The 22161-nt window shown below is 40.3% G+C and overlaps 2 protein-coding genes across 6 annotated transcripts in view; both read left to right on the top strand.

Annotated features, from left to right (window-relative positions):
• Positions 1-14586, top strand: part of HIF1A (hypoxia inducible factor 1 subunit alpha) — a 34510-nt gene extending 19924 nt beyond the window's left edge. The window contains exons 6-15 of one of the 2 annotated variants that reach the window (XM_054199404.1): positions 806-1008; positions 2443-2549; positions 2711-2858; positions 3798-4018; positions 4204-4484; positions 5015-5137; positions 5379-5773; positions 6624-6732; positions 9572-9698; positions 9864-14586. In XM_054199404.1, the coding sequence (XP_054055379.1) occupies positions 806-1008; positions 2443-2549; positions 2711-2858; positions 3798-4018; positions 4204-4484; positions 5015-5137; positions 5379-5773; positions 6624-6732; positions 9572-9698; positions 9864-10015 (1866 nt within the window). In that variant the 3' untranslated portion in view covers positions 10016-14586. The remainder of the gene's footprint in view (positions 1-805; positions 1009-2442; positions 2550-2710; positions 2859-3797; positions 4019-4203; positions 4485-5014; positions 5138-5378; positions 5774-6623; positions 6733-9571; positions 9699-9863) is intronic. The other variant, XR_008466075.1, reaches the window with a different exon arrangement.
• A 3671-nt stretch (positions 14587-18257) lies between these two features.
• SNAPC1 (small nuclear RNA activating complex polypeptide 1) overlaps positions 18258-22161 on the top strand; it is a 72490-nt gene continuing 68586 nt past the window's right edge. For 2 of the 4 annotated variants that reach the window (XM_054199922.1, XM_054199925.1), the window contains exons 1-4: positions 18260-18432; positions 19071-19230; positions 20461-20601; positions 21049-21153. In XM_054199922.1, the coding sequence (XP_054055897.1) occupies positions 18305-18432; positions 19071-19230; positions 20461-20601; positions 21049-21153 (534 nt within the window). In that variant the 5' untranslated portion in view covers positions 18260-18304. Of the gene's footprint in view, positions 18433-19070; positions 19231-20460; positions 20602-21048; positions 21154-22161 lie in introns of all 4 variants that reach the window. The other 2 variants (XM_054199923.1, XM_054199924.1) reach the window with 2 other exon arrangements.

Here is a 22161-nt window from a genome sequence, read left to right as displayed (position 1 = left end):
AAAGCCTTGTCCTTTAAAAAAAAAAAAAAACAAACCAACTTGACACCACTTATGCTGATACCTGTTTTCTTTTGATTTGACACTGTAAATGTGACAGTTGAGGTCTCTGAAGGACTTCAATACCATTCATTCTGAAGCTGCTGGCTATCCCTTTTGTAACAGTTGGAACAAAAAGAGCACAGCCTGATAGCTTTCTGCAGTGAATGCATTTTCTCCTCTGGACAAAAAGTAACCTTCTACTGTATTGAGTGGTATTATGGCTCACAATTCTCTTTTACGACTTAAATTTAATTATTCATGATTAAACAACTTCTTTCTTCTTTGCTGTTGTCTGAACAATTTCTACTTCAGAAAGGTTAAAAAAAAAAAAGGGCCACAAAATGCAAAACTTCTGTCTCTTGAAGACTGTATTTCATCTCTAACATCACTTCTGCAGATGATCTAAAATGGAGGTTGATACTGTTACCATAACTTTCAGATTTAAATAGTGAGATACCTTTTGCTTGAGGCAATTGCTTATCAAAGTAGAACAGTTCACAGAAATGTAGAAATGTCTAGCGTTGTTTCAGCCAGCACCCGAGAGGAAAGAGTTGGCAGCCTGCGTACTCATCGCAGTCTGCCTAGCGTGAGAACTGCTGCTCTCCTTCAGCCATCCATCTGAAAGCACTGCTGCCTTTCCGTTGTTGCTCTCCTGTCGAGGGGTGGGGAGGGGAAGGACTTCGCTCCGGGTGTGCTAATGGAAATACAGTTGTGTTGTCTGACAGACAAGAACCTGGTCTCTTTTTAAAATGCAACTTTCCCGTAGGTACTCCACTGCACTGGACACATTCGTGTATATGACACATGCGGTAATCAAACTCACTGTGGCTACAAAAAGCCTCCCATGACGTGTCTGGTGTTGATCTGTGAACCTATTCCTCATCCATCAAACATTGAGGTCCCCTTGGACAGTAAAACGTTCCTCAGTCGTCACAGTCTTGATATGAAATTTTCCTATTGTGATGAAAGGTAATATATATATACGCTACTTAAAAAAGAATTAATTTGAAGGATTTGCATGGTTGGTACATGTTGGCTAGTGTTGGCCTTATACATTTACGTAGTTGTACTTGTTAACTTGATTCATCTGTGCAATGGAATCGTCACTTGGGATGCTTTGACTTTTACTAACTGATCAGGAAGTCTTATTGAAAATAAGACAGACTTTTAAATGTAACAAGGGTTATTACTTTGGAATAAATCCTTTGCCTGCAGTTAACTGCCTGTTCAAACTGGTCTTTAGTGTAGTGGCAGCGATTAAATTGAAATGAGATGATTCTTCCAGACACTGAAAAAACAGGAAGGATTTTAGGTTTGTCAAAGATGGTGGTGCAATTTGGTGACTGAAAAGAGTGTGTGTGTAATACTTGTCAGATGCATTTCATTGCTACCACTTCCTCCCTCTCCCTTCTTCGGGAGATCGGTGTCTGCTTTCTCTAGTCCAACCCCCCACCACCAAACATACAGCTGTACTTCTAATGCAATACACCTGCTGTTGAAAATGAGATTTTCGTGTTCTGCTACAAATCATGGATGTAGTCAAATACATAAGACTGCTCTTACTGTCTGCTGGAAACCTAGCTTGACAAATCTGAAAAACAGAAGTGAAGGAAATAACTGGCCTGAGGCTTTTTTGTTTGGAGTTTTTTTGTTTAGTTGGGTTTTTTGTGGTTTTAATTGGGTATTATTTCTTACTGCCTGTTTCCTTTTCTTTATAACAAAAATGAACATCTGATTAGTTGCTGCAGGTATGTTAGAGATGTTAGTGCAAGTTACTTTCTGTCCTCTGCAGTAATTTTACCTTTCTAGGACTGATGGTGTCACAGAAAAGGTACTTATTTGGTCATTCTGCACGTAGAATGGGGCAAAATAAAAGCTTTCCCCTGGTTAGCACTGCCCTCTAGGGGCTGAAGAAAGTACCGTTTTCTTTAAGAATGAAGAATAAATCCGATTCCTAATTTCTTTTAGCTGCAGGTTTAAAACCATTGAAACATGTCGTTGTTATTTTGTTAAATTCTTATATTTGTGTAAGCTGGATATTCTAGTCCCTAAGTAGCTGGTCTACCTTTTAAGCAAAAAACCCCAAACAAACAAACAAAAAAAATAACCCACAACCCTACATAGCAGGCTTTACTTAATCCTGTCCACCACAGGATGTGATTTATAAATATTCACTGAGAAGGAAAATCCTGCTGAAATTTCTCATAAAGCATAAAAAGCTATCATAAGCATAAAAAGTAGCAATTTCTTTCAAAATGAAAACTGCCAGTAACCCGAAATTGTAGCTAATGTGTATGGAAGTGACTCCGAGGATTTTTCTAGATGTGCAAGCATCCAAATGCTCTAGTAATTTTGCTAGTCCATGTCTGCTTTTATTTAGCAATTTTTCCCTGTGTTTTCAAGAATTACAGAGTTGATGGGGTATGAGCCAGAGGAACTCCTGGGTCGCTCAATCTATGAGTACTATCATGCGCTGGATTCTGATCATCTGACCAAAACACACCATGACAGTAAGTGAAAAGATGTATTTAATGCCCTCCAACTACAAGAGATGAGATGCGGAGTGGGGGCTTTCTTTTAATTGCAGATACGAATCTGCAGTGAATACTTATCTTAAATGGTTTTGTTTTTTTCTGCCTGTAATTAAAGCTGGTGTCCTTTCTGCTTTTAGTGTTCACAAAAGGGCAGGTGACAACAGGACAGTACAGAATGCTTGCTAAACAAGGTGGCTATGTCTGGGTTGAAACTCAAGCAACTGTTATATACAACACTAAGAATTCTCAGCCACAGTGCATAGTGTGTGTAAACTATGTGTTGAGGTAAGCTGAGTGGACATCGCTATTCTTTGTCGTTATTTTTATTGAAGACAAAGACAGATTCTGATGGTGCTACATCTTTTTTTTTTTTTTTTTATCTCGTTGAGCATGTGATCCCCTGTTGAATACATTATGTTACTATTTCCTACCAATTAAACTTTGCTTAGAATACTGCTAGTGCTAGGATTAGGAATTGTATTTGAAAACAAAACCATTTTTTGATCTAGTGATGTCAGTAGGAAGACCTCTGCAGTCAAACGAGTGTAGGGTCAGCCTCTTCTTAGTATTGCAATGGAAGAATTTGAGAATTTGTGTGCATTCTAGACAACTCTCTAATCTTTGTCCAGTCTGGAGCAGTTGATTTCACTAACAACTTTTAGTCATGGAATCAGAGCAGCATTAATGGTGTCTTTCTTAATACCATTTATCTTTTTCTTCCTTAGAATTCCTCTCTTAATTGATAGCTTCAACTAAAGGCAGATTTGTTGACTGTTTTTTCTGCAATTGCATAATAGTCCTAAATGAGCTTTTCAAAACTCTAGTGAATGTACCAGTATCAATCTATCAACATATTACACAGTCATTTAAAACAATAAAAGTGTCTTAGGAAATATCTTTTGTCTTTTTTCCTTACTTTCTCAATGCTTTCAGAAAAGCATGGGGTTTTTTGTTACTGTTTTGATAGCACCACAATTAGTGCTTGCTTTTTCTATTACATTTGAGGAAAGAATGAGTAAGAAAAAAAGAATTTGTAAAGCTCCTATCCTGGTAATTTTGTGGTGTGTGGTGTTTTGAGGGTTTTTTTTGGGGGGGGGAGAGGTTGTTTAGGGGGTCTTTCGCTTGGGATTTGGTTTTGTTTTTTTTTCAACTTACAAAACTCTTAAGCCTGAATTTATTCCTTTTAGCTGTTCTTTGACAGTCATCTTCCTCTCTATCTGACAGTGGAATTGTTCAGAAGGACTTGATTTTTTCCCTTGGACAAACTGAGTGTATGCTGAAACCGGTGGAGTCTCCTGATATGAAAATGACCAAAATATTCAGCAAAGATGACCTGGATGATACCAACAGCCTATTTGAAAAACTTAAACAGGAACCAGATGCTTTAACTGTGCTGGCTCCAGCGGCTGGAGACACAATTATCTCTCTAGATTTCAGCAGTAATGGTGGGTGTGTGTTTCAATTGGAGAGCATGCTAACTAGTAAAGCTAGTATTTTACAGTAAATGTTGAAAAATAACCTCCCAGTATCACTTGCCTAGTGGTATTTCAGCTGCTGTTTAAATTTAATGAGGTCCATAGACACGCACAGTATTGTTACTTAGGTTGATGGTTTCTTTTAATTTTTATAGAGTCTGATGAACAACAATGTGATGAAGTTCCTTTGTATAACGATGTAATGCTCCCCTCATCCAGTGAGAAATTGCAGAATATAAATATGGCAATGTCCCCACTACCTGCCTCTGAAACTACAAAGCCACTTCGTAGCAATGCTGATCCTGCACTCAATAGAGAAGTTGTATCAAAGCTGGAGCCAAACACAGAGCCACTCGAACTTTCTTTTACCATGCCTCAGGTGCAAGAGCAACCAACCAGTCCTTCTGATGCAAGTACCAGCCAAAGTTCACCTGAGGTTAGTTACGTAATTTGCATATCCTGTCATTAAAATGTATGTGCTGTTGGGCCTTGTGGAGCAAATCTGGTTAAGGGTGCAGCCAAGACAGAAATTGAAAATTATTTTTAAGTTGTGACTTAGTTAAGCTCACGCCATGATCTGAGAAAAAAGATAAATTTTCATACTGAGCATTATCTTTTCATTAAAGTCTTGCAAATGCACGCAATACCACCTGATAGAAACAAGAAGAGCTTGGGATTGGTCTCTCTAGAAGAGAATGGTTCGGAGACGACTCCTGTAAACAGCAAATTAGTTGCAATAAATTACTGTAGTGGCTACTTCCAGGTTCCATCTAATCATGTGCTTCCCAAGTGGGGTAAATTTGAATGTATACCTATAAATGTGTTTTCATTTTCCCGTTTCAATTACGTGCAACTATAGCTTGGAATTAGTTTTTTACATTAGAACGTTTTTCAGAGAATCTGTAGATACAATACAAAATGATGTAATGACAGAAACTTTAAATTGCACTCAAAATGTTTTCACAGCCCAGTAGTCCCAACAACTACTGCTTTGATGTGGATAATGATATGGCTAATGAATTCAAACTGGAATTAGTGGAGAAACTCTTTGCGATAGATACAGAAGCAAAAAATCCGTTCTCTACTCAGGTAACGTACATTAACTTAAAATGCTGTATTATCTTAATACTTATTCTCAATGTGCTTGTCTTTCTCTTAGAATCTCTTCAGGAACCTCCTTCCTCTTTTACGTTTTTTTTTTTTTTTAATTAAAATAAATTGCAAAAAAATATTGTAAGGATTTGGTAAAAGGAAGAGCCTTAATGAAGACATGAAGGCATAGCTGGGATGTTCTTACATATTTATAGTTTTTACCTCTTGTCTTTTCCAGGAAACTGATTTAGATTTGGAGATGTTGGCTCCTTACATCCCAATGGATGATGACTTCCAGCTGCGATCCTTTGATCAGCTATCTCCGCTGGAAAGCAGTTCTTCCGGCTCTCAAAGTGCAGCCACCGTTACCATATTTCAGCAGACTCAAACACCATCAAGTACTGCTGATGAAATAAAACCAGTGACAGAACGTGTGGATGACGTGAAGACGTTAATTGTTCCTTCATCTCCTGTCCACATAATCAATGAAACGAGTAGTGCCCCAGCATCACCTTACAGCGGGAACAGGAGTCGAACTGCGTCTCCAGTCAGAGCAGGAAAAGGGACATTGGATCAGACGGAAAAATCTTGTCCGGGAGCACCCAGTTTGCTAACAGTCACTCTGAATAAAAGGTATTTTAAAAGCACAGCTTAAACCCTATTATCTGTTCAAGAAATTAGATATAATACATTTTTAAGTACTGCCAACTGTTATATGTTGTCTTTGGCATTCTACTTCAAAGTTGAAATTCATACATTTAAATTTGGACACTTCAAACAATTTTGGGGTTTTTTGTATAATAAGCTTCCGTAAAGTTAATTTTGCAGTAGCTTTTACATAAACATCTTATGTAATAGGCAGCAACTGTATGCAAACTGTGTTTATAATTTTGTTCTGCTCTTGTATCTGACACACAGCCTTTTTAAAAGAATGCAGTAGGCAGTTTACAAGTACTTATACCCACACAATATTTCTGGTGCTTTTCTTGTCCACTTTGTTATGAGGTAAGAGGCGACTACAGTCTGTGTGCTACATGTATTGCTTTTAAAGCGAGCCGTATTTCACAATGGTGGACTGTGGCATTTGTAGCAGATATTTATCATGACAGAAAATTCTACAAAGTCAAACGTCAGACCTTTGATAAATCGAAGCTTTATCTGTACATAAAAATATTAAGAACAGACTTTTCCTCACCCTTCCCTCCCTTCTTTCTGTTGGAAGTGAATTGCTGAACTTTATGCTTTGTTTTTTTCTGCAAAGACTTTAAAATTTTTGTTGTAACTCATTCTGAGCTTCACAGCAAGATTAAAAGCTAACATTTGCTATGCTAATAGATAATGATTGTTGAAATAAGTCAATTATAAAAGAAAAGTAGTATAGTTCATAAAATCCGTTCTGTGATATTGTATGTAAGTGTTCACAAAAGAAGAATGGCTTGAGGATAGTAGAAACGTCTTAACAGCCTGAATCAATTTTTCTTAGATCTACTGCAGTGGATGAAGAACTAAATCCAAAGATGCTAGCTTTGCATAATGCTCAGAGAAAACGAAAAATGGAACATGATGGTTCACTTTTTCAGGCAGTTGGAATTGTGAGTTCTGTTTTACCATTTTAAAATATTCACTTTTAACCTTACAATTTCTGAAATGAGGCATCGGTGCAGACTCCTGAATTTAGCTGTTGGTAAGCAGTGAAATCTTGGGATCAGAGATAACTAATTGTTCGATAATCAAATTCCCATATGTATGCAGATACTCTGATTTTCATTCTCTTACGGTGAGCTGTTTCAAAAGTGCCCTTTATACCCAAGCACATTTCTTAATTAGGTAGAAGATACTCTTTTGTGAACATACATGTTCTTCAGTAGAATGTGCACAAATGTAAGACATCACATTTAAATTTATAATTGCCATATTTATTTCACTTTTGAATTCAAACACAATTTTCATGTTTGTCAATAGTGGAGATAGTATTCTTATGCTTCTTTCTATGCTTTCTTTTTTCTGTCGAGTCTGAGATTGCTTTATTTGATCAGATAACAAGACCATCTGAACCATAAGGGAATAGAATTCATATAACCTAGCAAATGTATGTTACTAGTACCGCTCTCATTTCGTGCACACCTCTCTAGTATTAGTGTGTGCGCTTGCAAGTAGCTCGTAATCATCTGTCCTAGATACTAAAAATAAACTTTCTAGGTATTCTTAGATTTGTGTCACTTAATTGGGGCTATCCAGCTTGTTATTTTCTGTAAAGGGTATTTTGGTTTCTATAATCTTTGTCTCTTACTGTCAGTTCTTAGTATTTTGAAATCTTGAGCTTTGCCATTACATACTGTTATCTCTCTTCTAGCCTTCATTGTAAATTCCCACTTCTCTTCAGTTTTTCTACAGTTAATTCTTAGTTCCTCTACTGCAATGTAGCCTTTCGGATTCTTTGTTTCTGTAGTGGTCCATCTCCTTGGTGTAGTCAACCATCAGGTCTTACAGTGCAGGACTACTGTTCTTCTGAACTATGAGATATTCCTGTATTAGGGTTCTGGTTTGGGCATGAGACAAATCACTGTATACCATCTTTATCATGGCTCTCCTCTGGAAGAGCTGAGCAAGCTCTTGTATGTTCTGTTTTTTCTATGAGACAAGCAGACTTTATGTAAAATAAATAAATAATTAATCACATGCCATTGCTTTCATTTGCTAAATGCTTTGCACTTCCATGCATGTTGTTCTGTTGCTTCCAGTAGCCCTGTAGGAATGCACAGCTCTGCAAGAAACTTTACTGCCTTTCATTGCGTCTTTCTCATGTGATGGTGCTACAGCTGGCATAGCGCTGCTGATAAAATATTCAAAATAGCATGGATGTCATTAAATACACAGAACGCAAGCAGTTCTGTATTAAGTGCTGTAATAGTGTTCGGTCTTCTATGCTTAGTGCTTTTTCAATGCTTAAAGGTTCAAACTTCATCCTTTGCTGAACGTTTTTCTTTTTTCTGTACCTGACAAGTGTTATAAAGGTTTTGATGGTTTCTGCACCGTCAGAAGCTGAATTTTCCAAGTAGCTGGGTCTTACTGACATCACTTCAAGCAAAGTGCTTTTGTTGTTTGGCTTCTTTCTTCGCAATGGATTTCTGAGTGGATTAACTAGGCCTTGCACAGGTGCAGAAGAACAATTATGTTAAATCCAGGCTTATAATACGTAGTATTCTGGGATTGTGCAAAAACTTGCCACAACTGTTCAGCTGTAAGAAAGTAGGACTTAACTTTGTGAAGAGTGAAAATAAGTGAAGACAAAAGTAAAATACTATTCTCGTTTTCTAGAAAACAGGAGAATTAGACAAGGGCAAGATGTGTTGTAGTAAGACTGTGAAATAATGATCCAAATCATTAAATTGAAACGGACAAGCTAGGCCTTTTTTAATATGAAGGGCTGTATCGCATTCACAGTTAAAAAAAACCAAATAAAACAAAAACAAAACCCAAAAAAACCCAAAAACCCCACAACGAAACAAACCAGCAACAATGTAGGTGACTGACCTTACTATGAAATACAGCTTCTAAGTCCAAGTTGTTTAACTATAGTTTCTATTATACAGTTGTCTTTTTGACTCGCGTGGATGTTTTATAACCTGAAAACATATGTTCTTTACTATTTTAAGTGTTTGGGATAATGGCAGCACTCTGAAATACCTTTTTCGCTTTTTGCAGTAGTTGACTACTAACAAGACAAAACTTTGCAGATTCAACTACTTTTGCTAGCAAACTTGTACTAAGATGGCATTTTTTTCCCTTCCATCCCATCTGTTTGAGTGGCAGCTGCTTCTTACTTATCCTAATTACATGGAGCCCTTAAAAGCTTTCTAACCTCCATATCTTCTATGCTGCTGTCAAAACAATATGCTAAGGAGCCATATCTGCAATAGAATGGCTTAGGACTGCGTTCCCCACAAGACTTGGGTCAGATGGCTTGGCGGCAATAACTGGAGTGCAAGCAGAATTTACATCTTAAATTTAGATAGAATCAACCTACCGAGGGTCCTGAATCGCCTGTCTATGCTATTAGTTCCAGTGCAGAAAACCATTAGAGACTTCAGTGAAAACCTGATGCTTACTCACCCAAGAGCGGTAATTAAATGGGTGTGTATGTGTACGTGTACATGCTAATCTTGAGCATGGTAACTGATGATAACCAGGATTTAGTAATTGTTTTCTGTAAGGCAAGTAAGGTCTTGAAATCTGATTCAGTTTTCTTTTAAATTTCGAGGCTGGTGTACTTGGAAACATGTTTTCCCCGGGTTCTGAATAAAGCCCAGTTTAATTGTAACAATGCCTACATTAGTAATTGGTGACAGGAACTGTTAGTTTTGAAGAGGGATGTGGAGGGCTAGAAAGATACAGTATTCAATAAAGAAGATTTATTTTATTTCTTTGTAGGGGTCTTTATTCCAGCAGACAGGTGACCGTGGAGGAAATGCATCACTTGCTTGGAAACGTGTAAAGGGATGCAAAACAAATGGTCATAATGGAGTGGAGCAAAAGACAATCATTCTACTATCAACTGGTTAGTATTGGCTTTTTTTAAATACGTAGAGGGGGGTGGAGAGGGACCGTGTGAAAGAACTGAATGACAAAAACATCCAAACTTACCTCCTTTATGAGCAATTTTGGAGGAAAGGTTTAGCATGGTGAATAAAGTGTACTTTTTTTCCTTCCCCTCCCTCTTTAGACATAGCAAGTAAACTTCTAGGGCAGTCGATGGATGAAAGTGGACTACCCCAACTCACGAGTTACGATTGCGAAGTAAATGCTCCCATACAAGGCAACAGAAACCTGCTACAGGGTGAAGAACTGCTCAGAGCTCTGGATCAAGTTAACTGAGCTTTCACAATACTTGTTCCTTTTTTTGGACATTGGTGAATCATCACCTAAAGCAGTCTATTTATATTTTCTATATCTGATTTTAGAAGCCTGGCTACAGTACTGCACTAATTCAGTTAGTTCAGTTTTGATCCCCTTTCTACTTATTTTGACAGTCTTTTTAATATGTTCTTTATGTAACAATAACTCAAACTATAGTGCGTTTTTATAATTCTTCGGTACATACACTTTTAAGTCCATTACATTTAAAACACACTTGCAATAGCAGCTTTGAAATATGCACCTGATTTTAAAAAAAAATATTTATTTTTTGGCTGGGGAGTTGGTCACCAAAACTTAACATTAGTAAAATGTCAACACAGGAAAACCTGGCAATACTTCCACCCTGCTCTTCATAGGTAGTTGGAAGACTTATGCTCTCTTACTCTTTATGTTCAGATAAGTTGGGTTTTTTTTATTTTAATAATTTTTATAAGAAACAACAATGCTTTGCAGCAGTGCATTGTAGCCACAATCGCACAATATATTTTCTTAAAAAATACCAGCAGTTCCTCATGCAATATATTCTGCATTTATAAAAACTAGTTTTTAAGACGAATCCTCCTTTGTTTGCCTATGAAATCATGTTTAAACATGGATTATGTCATTATTTTAGTCATGTTGTAATACAAATTGTTCTTAAATGCTGTCTCATGCTTTTGACTTAAATGAGTGTGATTAGTCAAAGGAAAGGCTTTATCTGGAAAGGGCTAGCAGCATTTTATTTGGATACGTTCTCAATTTAGAGAGAGTTTGATGTTCTTAAAGTAGTCACTTTGCCAGCTTAAAAAAAAAAAAAAATTCCCTGCCTGTAGTTGTTGAAGTTAATGCTAATATTGTGTATGATCTTAAATCTAAATGTTCAGCTTACCCTGTGTGGTATAGGTGATATTTCAAGCAGATTGTAAAACATCTTGCATTGTTAGCAAAGTTTTATCTAGTACATCATTGAGTTGCTCAATATTTTGATGTTTTGGTTTTATGCACCTTGTTGCTATTAACATCCGTATGTTTTCATGTAGATTTCAATAACTTGAATATATTTAGAAGCCTTTTTATTTAGAAATATATAGTTGTCACAAACATCTTATTTTCCTATATGTACTGTACAAAACCTTCACTCGCTCATTCTTTTGCTCTTTGTGGTTGGATCTAACACTAACTGTATTGTTTTCTTACATCAATAAACTATATGTGGACCAGGCCCCCTTGGGGAGTGTGTTATCTGAGAGAAATGAGATAATTTATATTTTTGTTAGTGGTTATTGTTCATCCGTGTTCCCTTTTTAACTTAGAGTTGATTGGAAATCACTGCTTCCTTATTTTGATTGTAACATCTCCGCATTAATGATTTGAGCCTATTCAGTACTGAAGTCTCCTAGACAGTGTTGTACTACCGCTCGCCAAAGATGTTAAATTTTTAAATCTGTTATCACACCAGTTAGCAAACTTGAAAGTGAGGAGACAGCATATTTGTGTTACTTTAGAGTGGAAAGATTCTTCCTTGTTAACAGCTTAAAGGCTTGTCTCTGGAAGCTTTATCAAGGTAACACTGGGAAAGCAGGAGAAAGTAAAATTCACAAGAGTGATCAATTAAAAGATGGATTTTTATCACAAAACTGCATGATTAGAAAAATTAAGATAATACTTGTGATAAAGCTTGTTCTGCATTCTTGTGCTGTTGACTTAGTAACTTTGACTAGGTGACTTTTCTCATTTTGCTGTCATAAAACATGATGCTTCTGATACAACCTTGTAATGTGTAAATATGATCAAGATATTCTGTGCATTCTTCAAACTAGTTTTTTTTAAAACTTTATCTCTGAAAGAAATCAAACGTGGGGTGTCACAAGAATTATTTTGGAAACTTTGGTTTCATTGGACTCTTGGGTCTTTTGAAATCAGTATAATGGTATATAAGCTTAAGCTGTTTTCTAAAATTACTGTTACTCTTTCACTGAAATGAGCACTTTTCAAACTGACACAACTGTATCAAACTAGATGGAGACTATTAGCTACCAGTTAAAAAAAAGATAAGGCCCTGGTAGCAGACGACCGTTGCATACTTAGAGTAGAAGTTCCACAAAGAGAGGAGAAAGCGTGTAGGTGCTGTAAGCTAAAACTGAAGCTTCATCCAGAGACCATTTTGAATATATACAGCTGCTACTGAATATTAAAGATTTTTAATGCAGCGGTTAAGTATACAAAGCTTATAAAGTTCTCTGGATAAAAGTAGCAGAGCTACTTTCTACCTGCTCTGTGAGGTCTCTTGGATGGCATTCTTTCCGTGGCATCCCTTTCTCTGTCAGCAGTTAAAAGGTTAAACGGTGAAGTTGCTAAAGGCTTTTAAGTAAAGTTGGGTTCTGCTTTTCTTACTGCCCTGGCAAGCTTTCAGCTGGCCTGGTGAGTTATTGGTTTTTTTTTTATCTCCCAAGAGAAACTTCATACCTTCCTGCCTGATGTTGTTCTGCTCTCTTGACCTTATTTTTGGAGGAGCCTGACCTGTTTGGAGCTGTCGTTTCCTCTTCGGTGTACTTTAAGAGGGCTGTACATTTTCATAGAGAAAAATCCATGTTAAAAAGAGGAGGAAAACTTAAGTGACCCATGTGATTTATGGCTATGAGCCTTCCCACCTCTCACACTTTTTATTATGCGTAATAACAAGGCATGGCATCTTGTTTATTGTCTTGGTAAAAGTGACTTAAACAAGCAACTCTAGGAAAAAAGATGGGCGAAACAACCCCGAACGAACCTTCTAGAGACACTGAAGTGTGGAAAAGTAACAGTAATTGATTGCTCTGGCCTTGTAAAAGCTTTGCTAAATGCAGATGACAGTTCATAAAACCTAGTACACATTTTAGCTGCTTTTTGTTCGGTTTTACTTTTTTTTTTTTTTTGCTTAGATTCCAGGAATACACAGCCTGATTCTAAACCTACTTTGTAGGACAAGCTTCTAGAATACATTACTTTCTAAATGTTTTCTTAGTGATTTTGAATACTTTTGTACTTGAGTTGCTATTTCTTAAAATGTTGAGGCACCATGTTAGAGCATTTATTCTTTCCTAGTAGTAAAGAAAAAAACGGTAGGTAAATATAGTGTTTCCTGCGGCGTATGAAATAAGCTAGATTATGTGGAAATGATAAACTGAGAATAACAAAGTTTGCTTCCAGAAGGTTATTGTGACCACAGCAGTAGTCAAGCCATGCCTTCTTTATGGCATAGAACAATTATTACTTTCACATATGGATTGTAATTGATGTTTTTATCAGCAACACTGATGATTTTTGTTAAAAAGTAAAGGCATTTTTAAACCAGTATTTGTGATGCCACCATTCATTCCTTTACCTGAAAGTAGTTAACTACAGCTGTAGCTCCCAAGTCGTCACTTAAGTCTGCTGTCCAGTAACTTGATCACGGGTGTAATACATTGAGTAAACTAAGGTAGCCTGCAGTCCAAAGTACACCTTTCTAACATACCTTCCTCCCCTGTAGTGAGATAGGCTTGGATGGTATGTTGATCTTTGAAAACCTTGGCCTGAAACAGAAACAACTTGCTATTAAGTTTCCTGTTGTGTCTGTGTACATGTATTAAACTCTCCCCAAGTAATTATGAATTAAAGAATCACAGATTACGGCCAGAAAGAACAATTAAAACTTTACACATAATACTGGCGGCAATTTCAAGACTTCAAAGCTTATTTTGGATTAATTGGTCAACTCCGCTTCCAATGAAATACAAGCGTAGGAATAAAAAAAAAAATGATGATTACAGGTTAAACTACTGCATTTTTAAACAGCTAAACAATATGGCAGAAACAGGGGCTGTTAGCCAGTATCTCTTGGCAGGCTTTCTTCACTGTTACGCTGCCGAATGAACCATTTCCTTTGAAAGGTGCCTGTGGAAGCCGGAGTGGTGAGTACCTGACCACTGTGACCTGGGCTATAGCTGGACATGCTCCAGGTCGACCATCTGTTCCCATCCGTGCTGATGAGCTGCTACTGAACAGAACACACATCTCACTCAAATGTCACTGCACTTAACGCACGTTATTCAAACTGTAAGTGTCCAGCATGAAAATAAATATTTTGCAGGCCAGGAATGCTTTGTAGGAATACTTTTTATAGGAATTCATGTGAGTTGGGTATTCAGCTTTCGTTAAAAATACCGTTATCAATTAGGCACTTGGTTCCCTGGAAAGCTCCATTCTGGAGAACTTTTTTTTTTTTTTTGATTCAAATTCTAGAAATGAGTTGTCATTGTCCTGCTTCCCTGTTTACCTTGAGCAAGGCTTGCCAAGTTACCAAAAAGTTAAAGAGTTTGCTACTGGACTTATACAGTATGGTAGATTTTGTGAATAATAGCAGTATTCTCTCATGAAGAAGTGGTATATTTTAATGGAATTCTTTTTTGGAACCAAGTACAACGTATTGCAATTGATATTTCTCTTGAAACATTTTGACATACTTGTGACTGTATTTCTTTTTGATTGTGTAACAGTATAAAATTCAATAAAAGAGGGTTTGTTTCTAATTCGTGATGTCTGTGATCTTTCTGTTCATCTGTTATCCCTGTTCTAAAAGATGGAGATGGCAGATGGAAAAACCACTTTTTAAAGTGAACTAAATAACCACTATGCAGTATAACTGAAGCTCCTTGCACGTTTGAGGTCTGACTACCTTACTTTGACGCTAAGCGTGCATGGGTTCTGTTTTCCAATAGGGTTTATAAATTCTCTCATGCCCTTACAGCTGAATCCCGTTCACCTTAGACACAATGGTTATCCTACCTGAATAAATATCCTACCCTACCCTAGACTACATGCATGAACAAAAGAGGTTAAGCATACAATTTAACAAGGGACGGTGCAGGTTTTCCTGTGGGAAGCTTAAGAGAGAGGAGAGTGACAGCTATGGGGCAAGGGGGACGGAGAAGCTTATGAAACCTCTGAGTAATGAAGAATGCCCTTAGTAACAAAACAGAAACTAGTCTGAATCTAAGGTGACGTCTCCAGGTGAATTCTGTTCCTCTCAGTACATGCAAATGACTTCACAAGAACTTATGACTCTTGCTGTTTTGTTAAATCAATACCGCTTCCTATCGCACAGATTAAAAATACTTGCACCATTTTTGCTTGGTTGGGAAGTCGGAAAGCAGAAGGCACATGCAAGTGCTGTCACAGTAGAGTATGATCCTGTTATTTGGTATTAGTGATAGGTTTGTACATACAGAAGTTTGAATACACTATTTAATAAAATATATCCATGATCTATTTTCATTAAAATCCATTAAAATCTGATTTATTTCCATGTTTTCAATTTCAAAATGTGTTCTATTACAAGGTAATTTTTTTTTTTAAAAAAGGAGTGGTCTTGTGCCATGTGCAACTGGAGAACCCCCTGTTATTTATAACTATGCAGGACAAATGGCTTTTTAACTTGCAACTTATAAACTAGGAATTAACAGGGCAAACAGGACTTCATCCTTTTGTTTAGGAGTTAAATAAAAATATGAAGAAGATATAGCAACCAGCACGCTCTTGCTTACATAATCTAATTTTTTTTTGTTTATTTATTTTGGTTTGGAAGGCAGTCTATTAAAAATTAAAACGTACTAATGAAAAATCTGAAGGAGCACTAGATGAAAACACACAATAATTAGCCTAAAAATTGACACTGTATTTCATTGTATACACCACAGAAGGCGAATTCTACAAAGACACCCTGTTGCTTATTTTTATTATTATTTCTCTGCATTTTCATTCTTTACACTGTAGCCAAACTTTCTGCAAGGAAAGACTTAGCACATGTTAACATATGGGCACATCATCCTCATCCTCACTACATCTTACATCATCTTACACAATGGAAATGTCATGACATGCAACTCCATCTGCCTAAAAAAAAAAAGAAATTTCCATCTAGCATTTCTTGAAGCACCACCTCTGAGAAAGCACAACACCCAATGCATGCTTAAAATACAAAAATCAGAAAGCACACTCAAGCTTTACAAATTCAGCACCACTCCAAAGACAAGCTCCTCTGCTCCTTTTAGATTATGGGATAACTCCTGTATCTAAGCAGGGCTTGGCTTGACCTGTAAGTAATGACAAACTCATTCCATGATGTGTCAATTATTAACTTGCTTGTGCTTTGAATCCTTAAGTCCAGTGTGATCGGGGGGAGTACATTATAACTGTTTTTCCCAACAGCATTGGCATTCTGTTTCAAAATCAGTACAATCTGTTGACAATCGGGTCACATACTGGATGAATGGGGTCACTGTCCTATGGCTCTAAACATGAATCCAAATGATAGATGAAAATGTCTCGTCTTTTCGGGGGGGGTGGGGGAAGCCAAACCAAAACCCGGCAGGTGCAGCTCACCCCCTGCAGCGGCTAAAACCTGCCCAGTTCATATGTAACAGCTCTGGAAATGCTTCTGTTCCCATAATCAATGACAGTGGAAATCAGTGGTGCTTAAACACAACAGCTGTTTAGCTGATGGCCATTCATTTCCTACTCATCTATACAGGCTGATAAAGGTTGGATTCCAGCAGCCTTTTGGGAAATATAATAAATATGGAAAGATGCTTTTGTGCCTGAAGCATTGTGGAAGCTACTGTCATTGTACGAGCCGATAGCTTGAGGTGCCTAGCTTTACGGAGCAACCTTTGGATCAATTAGTTGGTGGTAACGGTGAACTGGAGAACATCACGGTACCAGAGCCAGGAGAATTTACAATTTTGCAGTGCTTGATTATTCGAGAAAGCGAAACGGTCACAGGGCGAAACACCTGCAGGTTTAAACATCCCAAAGGCAGCACGCAACGCACCATCCCATGCCCGCTCCCTACTTTTGCCTCTTTTCACCCCTTCAGTCCCCCCCCGGCGCGGTTCACAGGCTGAGTTCACACAAGCCGAGTTCGCAGCCCCTCTCTCCCCCCACGGATGCAGAGCCTTCCGGCGCGCCCCTGCCGAGCCCGGGGACCCGCTCCCCAGCGCAGGTGCCGCCGCCGCCGCCCAGCCCCGCTCCCACAAGACCGCAGCCCGTCTCCGGACAAGCCCCGGCCGCGGAGGCGACTCCGCCCGCGGGCGCCCATCGCGACAACGACGCCCTGGAACCAGAGCCCCGTCCCTAAACCCTCTTGGGAACTGCCGGAGGGGCTGCGGGGCTTCCCGGGGAAGACAGCGCCAAAACCGACTCCCCCAGAAAACACCTTGCCACCGCCCCGAGCCGCTGCTCGCCGCTCGCCCGCCTCCCCCGCTACCGCAGGGCCGTACTCACTCGGGGCGCGGGGTGTCTCGGACGCCAGCGCTCCGCTCCGCTCCTCTCCCCAGCCGCCTCGGTCACCGCTCGCCCCTACGTGCGCGGGGGAGGAGAGCCCCCGCCGCCCCGCTCCGCGCCGCCGGCGAGGCCGCGCCCACCCTCCCTACGTGCGGCTCGGCAGCCGCGGCCCCCTCCCCGCCCGCCCGGCTCGCCCCGTCCGCCGCCTACGTGTGGCCGTGCATGCGGGGAGCCGGCAGCGCGCCGCGCCGGAGCTCAAAAAGAGGGGGTGGCCGCCCTACAAGCCCCCGCCCGCCGGATGAGCTCCTGCCCGGCGCGCTCGCTCAGGCGGAAGCGGGGCTTCCCGCAGTCGCCGAGCCCTGCTCCCCGCCGCCTGCGAGCAGCGCTGGGCGGGGGAACGCCCGCCGAAGCGGCCCCCTTCGCCGGGCACAGCTGGCCGGGAGCGTGGCGGCGCGTCACGTCCACACGGGCCGCGAAGCGCGGGCGCACCGCGGCGCTGCCGAGCCCCCCTTCTCCCCTCAGCGAACCCCGCCGCTCCCGCGCTCCGGGCCGGCGACATCGCTGGGCCGGGGGAGCTTCTGCGGGGCCGGGGCACTCCGAAACCCCACGCCCCACCGGCATCACCGCCTCCCTGGGGCTGTCGTACGCCGGCGGCTGCCTAGCCGAGCCTGCCGCCGCTCCTTCCCCACCAAACCCCTTCCTCCCTCGGGCTGCTTCCCAACTGCGCCCTGAGGCCAGCCGAAAACCCGTCTCGCCCGGCAAGGCGAGGGGATAGCCGCCCCCGGGACGGATGGAGGGATAATCCCCTCACCGGCGGGACCGACCTCTCACAGAGAAGCCCAAACTGCGTCTCCCCGGTAACGGGCGAGTGCGCATGCGCGGAAGGCTGCGCAGGCGCCCCGGGGGCGCTGTGGAGGGGCTGCGCATGCGCGCGCTGCGGCGGAGCGGGCCGCCGGCGGCGGCGGGATGAGCTCGGTGCCGGGGCTGCAGGCGGACTGCGAGGAGCTGCTCGGCGCCTTCCAGGAGGCTGACACTGTCCGCTTCGAGCGGTTCGCCGAGCTGTGGCGGGAGCGCCGGTTCCACACCATCTTCTAGTGAGTGAGGGGTCCCGGCCGGCCCACCCGCCTCCGGGCCGGCTCCTCGACGGCCTGCCCGCGGCGAGCCGCCCTCAGCGGCACCGGCTGGAAAGGTCCGGCCGCCCTTTGACGGTCCTTTGGCTGGGCCCCGCCTGAGGGAGCCCGTCTTCCCCTTCTTGAAGCCCACGGCTCCCCGCTGCTGACCTCCCCCTGTGCTGGTACAGGGGGTCTTAAAGGGTGGTGTCGGTGAGCCGCGTTTCCATTTGGGCATGGCTTTTCGGGAAGGTTTGCCTGCCTGGCGTGTAGGTAAAAGGCAACGAAGCATCGGTTCTTGTGTAATACTGAAAAGTAGTTATTAATTTTATTTTGTATATTAGTAACGCCTGTGATTGTAACACTAACACCTCAGTGAGCTTGATGCAATCCTCATGAGATTAAAAAATACGATTGTAGGGCATTGCATTTTTCACTTTCGGTCTAACTTAATACAGAGAATTTCATGCAGTACTGGGTGAGAGTTTAAGGTCTGTCTGTCTTTGAAGACTTCCCAGAACTTGAACCCTATGATAATATGTTTTAAAATACCTAAAGCTTGTTTCTGCATTATGGATTTTCTAAATTACTTGCTTTAACGTACTTCCTTTTGTTTACTTTAGTGGTAGAATAAGAGCTTTGGAGAGGAATAAGCTCACAAAGAAGACTTTAGAACTGGCACAGCAGTACTTCTTGCCCCCGTATGCATTCCAGATTCGAGTTGGTGCTCTGTACCTTTTGTACGGGCTCTATAGTACACAGCTTTGCCAGCCAAAACAAAAGGTAATTGTTCTTGAGGTTTTATTCTCGGGAGATACTCGATGTTAGATACATGGCATACCTCTGTCTGCTTTGTCATCGTAAATGGGTAGGGCATTTCCTCTCGCTTTCTTAGAATAAAAATATTTAGAACCAGATGGTCCCTTTGGAAAAGGTAGCCTTTCAAACACCTTTGGGTTGGAGAACTTACATGGTAGTGACTAAAATATTGCTTATGCTTCCTAAATTGTAGCTGTGGTGTCAGAAATCTTGTTTGCCGGATAGGAAGTTCTCTGTTCAAAAATGAAGACTAACTTTCAAAATGGCAACAGAGAACATGCTCATCAGCTATAGGGTGAATTCCATTACAGCCCCAATTATTCCTTAGGATTTCAGCAGCATGAAGACTGGTTGAATTATTTGCAGTTTCTGTTAGTCAGAAGTAGAACTAAGTGGCATTTGTAAATAGGTTGAAAGGATGGATGTCTGAATGACATGTCGCCTTGCTGCATTTAGGTCAGGAGACTAGTGTATAAAGGAGTTGGAAACTCAGTGCAAGTAGAAGCGGTTTACTTGGGAACTGTGTGATGTATGTTGTGTTCATATGCACAACAGACTTCAAATTCTTTAAATAAGAAACTGGAGTTTAAGTATTCTGCAACAATGACATTACATCTCATATCTTAACTTCAAAGGAGTCGATACCTTTTATGGAGATTAATTTAGGGAATTTTAAAACCCCTGCTATATAGCAACTATTAGAGAGTCCAGGAATTATCAAAGCAGTTAACTGAGGTAGACATGGAGTACGTGGGAGAGGAAGGAAAGCACAGAGACAGGGATACTTTTATGAACATTTCGCTGGTAGCAAATCATGGTATTAGTATTATTTCCTTATCATCTAGTCAGTGGGAGTCTCCTGGGTGTATATTGTTTCAGGCATCCCGGAATGTGAAGGCTTAACTTTTTCAGATGTCGAAGAGGGCTTGTGTTTCATGTCACTGTCAAAGAAAGTAACTGCAGTGAGAATATTTAACATAACAATAAAATAAGCCTATCTGCATAAAATGTTGATAGTAGTAACAAATGTTATAGTAGGGTCCTTTCTGTAGTTCTGTGGTTATGTGACGTGTTATACCCTAGATGTCCAGGTATTGCGTGTAGTATAACATGATCACAGTAGTCAGCTGAATTCATTTTTTATTTGTTGAAATGTTCAGGTTGGTATGACAATACACAACTGTTTTGCTGCAGATCAGAATCGCACTCAAGGATTGGCCTGAAATCCAGAAATTTCAACAGGATTTGGTAGACTCCCAGCATTACGATGCAGCATACATCTTTAGGACACTGCGACTTGCCAGAGCATTCCATTTCACAGCAATGCCAAAGCTAGTGAGTTATTACATTAAAATTAATTTTTTTTAATAAAATTTCTTCCGTTTTCAGTGGCTGGCAGTTCAACAGCACTCGTGTTTCGTTTAGCTTTGAGGCTAACGTGTCTTGCTTCAGCTAGGTGGGTGACGTAAAGCTTAGAGGATGTTTGAATGTAGCATGCTTATCACCTGAAAATGGTTTTTCAGTATCTAATGTTCTTATTAGATTTGAGATGTCTTACCATTTGTGCAAATGAGTCTGGGTGCTGGATTAAATTCTTGACTAGGGAATAATTTTTGAAAAGCCCTGACTGAGCACTTGACAGTGAAGCTGCATGCTGTTGTTGATGAGATGGTTTTAGGCCTTTCAGCATCTCTTGATTGTTGGATATGCAGTAAGAATTCTCAAGAGAAGATGCCATTTTAAGTTTGCTTTTAGGTTACAAAACACTGTCTCTTGCTTTAGCTAAACTACAGAACTAAGAAGAAGATTCAGGAAAATGAATTGAAAGAAGAATTTAAGGACCCAAGTAACAGAGTAAACAGCCTCATCACTAATGATGTACTGGAGGTACAGTAACTTTTAAACTACAGATTAATCATTGGGGCTTGTTTTGTTTTTCTTCTTCTGTTGTCCAAGAGCTATAACTTCCCTAATTAGCACAGTCTTGTCCTTTTTAAGTCTTCTTATGGAATCCAGACTAGGATAATAGTCTGTGCCAGCAATTTTACTGAACGTACAGAAACACGACATTCATTTTGGAAGAATCGTGGTACCTTTTTCAATATTGAAATATGCTCTAATGTTTTGTGGTTTTGCCTCAGTAAGATGTAAAAGGGGAAGGGTATAAATGGTTAATTGGCACTTAAGCAGAGAAAAATGGATGATGGCAGGTGGGGGGAAGCATGTTTGTTTTGATGTGTCTGCAGGTTGCAGCTGGAGGCTTGATACTTGTGGTAATATGACTTTACTTACCTGCAAGTTTATAGCCTTCTCTAACCTTTATTTATCCTTTTAAAACTTGGTTTTGTTCAATATATAGTACATTTTATAAAAAATTGAGTAATCCAAGCCAGATATAGGCCTTATACTGCTCATTAGGACTCAGTAATAGATCTTTGTTTACAGGTTTTTCCAGTTGCTGCTAGCAAATATTTATCTTCAGTAAGGTTGACTACTGTGGTATAAAAATCAGTAATCTGTGAAATGACAGGGTGAGAAGACCTTCCTCAAAAGGAGGAATTAAAATGCTTCCTCCAAAGAGATGAAAATAGACCATCATATCAGAATGAAACCTCAGCAGTGATCCTGAGTATCACTGAGACTTCCTTCTTCGTTTAAATAATGAAAGATACTCCTTCTTCTTTTGTTTATTTGGTGGACTAATTGGAGAGTACTACGTAACAGTATTGCTAGGATCCCTAAAACTGAACTGATACAGAATCTGTTTCTAACATTCCTTCTGGTTCAGTAGTTTCCTTAGGATGGTTTGTATAACCCTGATTTTGTTCATTGAGGACTAACATTGCTTTACTGCTGGAATCTTTTTTTTTTTTTCCTGAAAAAGAGTCTGTTTTG

This window comes from Rissa tridactyla, chromosome 4 (assembly GCF_028500815.1).
Source record: "Rissa tridactyla isolate bRisTri1 chromosome 4, bRisTri1.patW.cur.20221130, whole genome shotgun sequence".
Classification (NCBI taxonomy): domain Eukaryota; kingdom Metazoa; phylum Chordata; class Aves; order Charadriiformes; family Laridae; genus Rissa; species Rissa tridactyla.
This window is presented reverse-complemented; position numbering and strand designations above follow the sequence as displayed.